General features: G+C 37.1%; 1 protein-coding gene across 1 annotated transcript; it reads left to right on the forward strand.

The window, feature by feature from the left end:
• The first annotated feature begins 350 nt into the window (after positions 1-350).
• LOC134933997 (olfactory receptor 11L1-like) lies at positions 351-1,286 on the forward strand. The gene has a single exon (XM_063929523.1). It carries the CDS (start codon positions 351-353, stop codon positions 1,284-1,286), a length of 936 nt encoding a protein of 311 aa, XP_063785593.1.
• The last annotated feature ends 2,961 nt before the right edge of the window (positions 1,287-4,247 follow it).

Genomic DNA, 4,247 nt, shown 5'->3' on the forward strand with positions numbered 1-4,247 from the left:
AAACAGTGGTATGATAATTTTATAATATCTGAAAAGCAACAATTACATTAAATCTCTCCATTCTTCTCTCAATTTCATTTAGAAATACAGTTTTTTTTATACTTAAAGGTGTCATTGGGTCAAAAATTCCATTAATACAATCCATGTTATGTATTGCAATCTTATTTGCCAAATAATAAATTATGTTCTAATCTGGGAAATCAATGAAAAACTATATTTGTTAATGTGTGCAGAGTGAAAATAAAGGCAAATATCCACATTTTTCTGTAATCTTTTTACTTTAACTATGTGCGTTTTGTTATGCTAGAATAATATTCTTTTTGAGCGCATTTTTGCCAGTTTTCAGAAATATGCAGTATAACAATTTCAGTTCGGTGACTGAGATACTACTCTTGGGATTTCCGGGATTTAAAAGTTTCAAGATTTTCTTCTTCCTTCTGCTACTAATCATCTTCTGTCTGACACTATGTGGAAACCTTCTGATCATAGTGTTGGTGTCCTGCAGTAGCCAACTTCACTCCCCCATGTATTTCTTCCTCACCCAGCTGTCCTCATCAGACATCTTACTTACGACAAGTATTGTTCCAGTCATGCTCCGTGCTGTATTGTATGAAGGAAGCACCATATCTTTTATAGGCTGCTTGGCTCAATTTTATGTTTTTACAGCCTCAGAAGCATTAGAGTGTCTTCTCCTTACAGTGATGTCCTATTATAGATACCAGGCCATTTGTAACCCCTTACATTATGCATCTGTAATGGACCGTGCTTTTTGCCTAAACATAGTTCTATGCTGTTGGCTGTTTGTCTGTGCCATAATACTGATGATTTCCCTAACAATGAATCAGCTGCAGTTCTGTGGGCCGAACATCATTGACCATTTCTTCTGTGATTTTGCTCCTCTCCTTAAACTATCTTGTTCAAACACATTAGTAATTGAATTGGAAAGTGTTTTATTATCAATACCTCTTGTTATATGCCCATTTACTGTAATCATTATTTCATACACATATATTGCTTTCACCATCCTAAAAATACCTTCCGTTACTGGGAGACAGAAGACCTTCTCCACCTGCAGCTCTCACCTCTCTGTGGTATCTGTATACTATGGATCACTTATTAGTATCTATTTATTTCCACATCAGGAAGTTCTAAATAAAGTTCTGTCTCTGTTATACACCGTTGTAACTCCCCTGCTTAATCCTATAATATATAGCTTGAGGAACAAGGATATTAAGGAGAATTTCAAAAAATTATTGGCTAATTTATCTACCTCCTGCCACTCATGATATCTGTATATCTTTAGTTCTTCTCAAACAAATAATATGAAATGTTCATTAAGCAGGAACATATCTTTTTGTCTATGTAATGTATCTACCTTCTATTTCCAGATCTCCCTGGTATTTAATGTAACTGTTATATTATAAATCTATTGTTCATGTCAGCTAGAAGGAACATTGGATTTTTTTTTCACAACCAGTATCTCACTTAAGTATACTATAGTCTACACACTCACTTTCCTTAATGTAGAATAACTCTGGTGGATTGACTCAGTATGTGCTTAATTGAATGAAAACTTGTTTTTAATAATTAGTTAAGTTTATATATATAATCTTTTTATTATTTATATACACACAATTTGAATAGCAGTATCTATTAAATCGATGCAGCTGTTGTGATTGAAGTTATTAGACAAGTATAAATTTGGGATTGGAGAGAGGGGAGGCATTCGTCTTGAGGAATTCTCCGGTTGCTAGGAGACGAAACGTGTTGACGCCCACTCCACGTTGGTTCTCTGTTTGGTTTCAACCTGCCTATTGAGCCTGCTTATGGTTCCTCACAGCCTCAGTACATCTCTACATGCTGTACGCTGGACGCTCCAGACGGTGGTCACCCGCTACTACCACCGCTTACGGCTTTCTGCAGTCACTCCAGCTGGTGGTCACCCGCTGTTACCACTGCTTACGGCTTTCTACAATTACTTCACAAACACCCAGGACTTCATCTGCCCACATCGGATGAATGCTACTGGCCTCCGCTGTGAGGTCTAACACCCGCTACGTGGAAAAAGTCCTTTGAAGTTTCCTGACTGGTTAAAATAACCAGCGTGTGCTTTTCTTCCTGGAACGGTAACTCCATACCATACTGATCACCTGCACATGTGCATTATTCTACAAAACGGACCCTGTTTACAATTATTTCAGGAACCAGCACATGGGTAATTATACACTGCAATTCTCGTAAGCTATTTAGTATGAGACTGTGACAATTTATTGCGGGACTTTTTATTTAATTAGACACTGGGACGCCAGTGTTTCTAAATTTAATTCTGACCAAACAAAACCAACGATTTAGTTTTAAAATACATTGTCTACTATTTCTATTGCTGTTTTTCTAATACAGAACAAATAATTGTTGCAAATTATATGTTACTTGTGTGTCATATTTTGTTACTTTTAACAGATTGAATATAAAGTGGTTACATATATTTGGAGTCTTACTGAGTCAATTACTACACATGACAGACTGCACACTTTAGTCTGATATAGTGTCATTTAGCGCAGAGTAATCTTTTTTTCTATTTCTATTAGCCTTAATTGCAGGCAACATAGCAAGTTGCCTTTACTCAGCTGCTATTTATCACTGGTTTTGTTTAGGTCTTTTTATTATTAGCGCCGGATATTAACAAGTCTGTGACATCTGTGAAGATTTGTTTTTTTATAATCTGTGTGTACACTCACTTTCCAAACAATTTACAAAGTGTAAGGAATGACCTACTACTTAACTAATACTAAACTATCAGCACATGTTTTTTAGATGTAATTGTTTTATTTTTGTTTCGTTAGAAAAATGTGAAAATGTGAAATAAATAATTCCAATTAGGCAGCATGGATGGTGTAGTGGTTAGCATTACTGCTTCACAGCACCAAGGTCATATGTTTAATTCCTACCATGGCCCTAACTGTTTCGAGTTTGCATATTATCTCCGTGCTTGCGTGGGTTTCTCCGGGTACTCCGGTTTCCTCCCACAATTCAAAAATATACTGGTAGGTTAATTGGCTTCCAACAAAATGAACAATAGTGTGAATGTGTGTGCGTGTACATGTGGTAGGGAATATAGATTGTAGCTCCACTGGGGCAGGGACTGATGTGAATGGCCAAATATTATCTGTAAAGAGCTGCAGAATATGTGTGCACTTTATAATACCCCTTTCACACCGCAGCTTGTACCCGGTAATTTGCCGTTTTTACTGGCTTCCTAACCGGTTCGAGCTGCGATGTGAAAGGGTCACCTTCAATTTACCATTTACAAAATACCGGTATTTTGAAACGGTAAAAAAGCAGGGTCCTACCCATTTCAGACCCGTTTAATTGTGCAGTGTGAAAGGGTCTGAAACTGTATTTGCAAGCCCCAGAAGGTGATAGGCTGTCTCCATGTGTGATCTCACCAGGCATAAGCAGGAAATAAACATTTAAAATGACAACCACTGTTTTGTATGGGTGAAATGGGTTCAGTGTGAAAGGTACCAAAACGGTAATGAAATGGTAATATACTGGTTACAACATGCGATGTGAAGGGGGTTTAACTGCTCAGACCCGTTTTAAGAACCGTTATAAGAACCGTTTCAAAAGCAGGTTTTGCGATGTGAAAGCAGCATAAGTAACTGGTAATAAATAATAAAGGTAATCAATAATAAATAACTGGTAATAACTCTGGATTTTCTTTAATTCTGCTAACCAGGACAATTTGCACCAGAACTTAATCATAAGAAGTAGTTAATCTGATATGTCGTATTTTAGAGGCTATTTGCATTTTGTTACATTTTAATGAGCAGAGGTTCTCAAGTGTAGTCCTCAAGGCACCCCAACTGTCCAGGTTTTAGGTGTATCTATGGCTCAGCACAGTTAATCAATTTGACTGAGGTGCTACTTAAATCACCTGTGGCCAAGCATGGATAAAAGTAAAACCTGAACCAATGGTGTTCCTTGAGGAATTTTAAACGTTCATTCATGTGTTAGAATATAGCAGGTGGAGAATGCATAGCAGATGACAACCTTTGCACCAAGAAGTATATATATGTTGTATGTACAGTAGGTGGATCACCATGGTGGTGCATTTGGATGTAGCAACTCTGAGCACTCAGATCTCAGATTTACAAGCTGGATACTTATTGTTTTTCTGCTGACTGGTGCATTTTACCAGGGCAAGTTTGTGATTGTTTACTCCATTGAAGACTTACTACAGTATG

The sequence above is a fragment of the Pseudophryne corroboree genome, chromosome 6, assembly GCF_028390025.1.
Source record: "Pseudophryne corroboree isolate aPseCor3 chromosome 6, aPseCor3.hap2, whole genome shotgun sequence".
Lineage (NCBI taxonomy): Eukaryota > Metazoa > Chordata > Amphibia > Anura > Myobatrachidae > Pseudophryne > Pseudophryne corroboree.

Excerpts from the sequence above, each read along its gene's own strand:
- LOC134933997 (XM_063929523.1), top strand. The coding sequence starts at position 351 with ATGCAGTATAACAATTTCAGTTCGGTGACTGAGATACTACTCTTGGGA.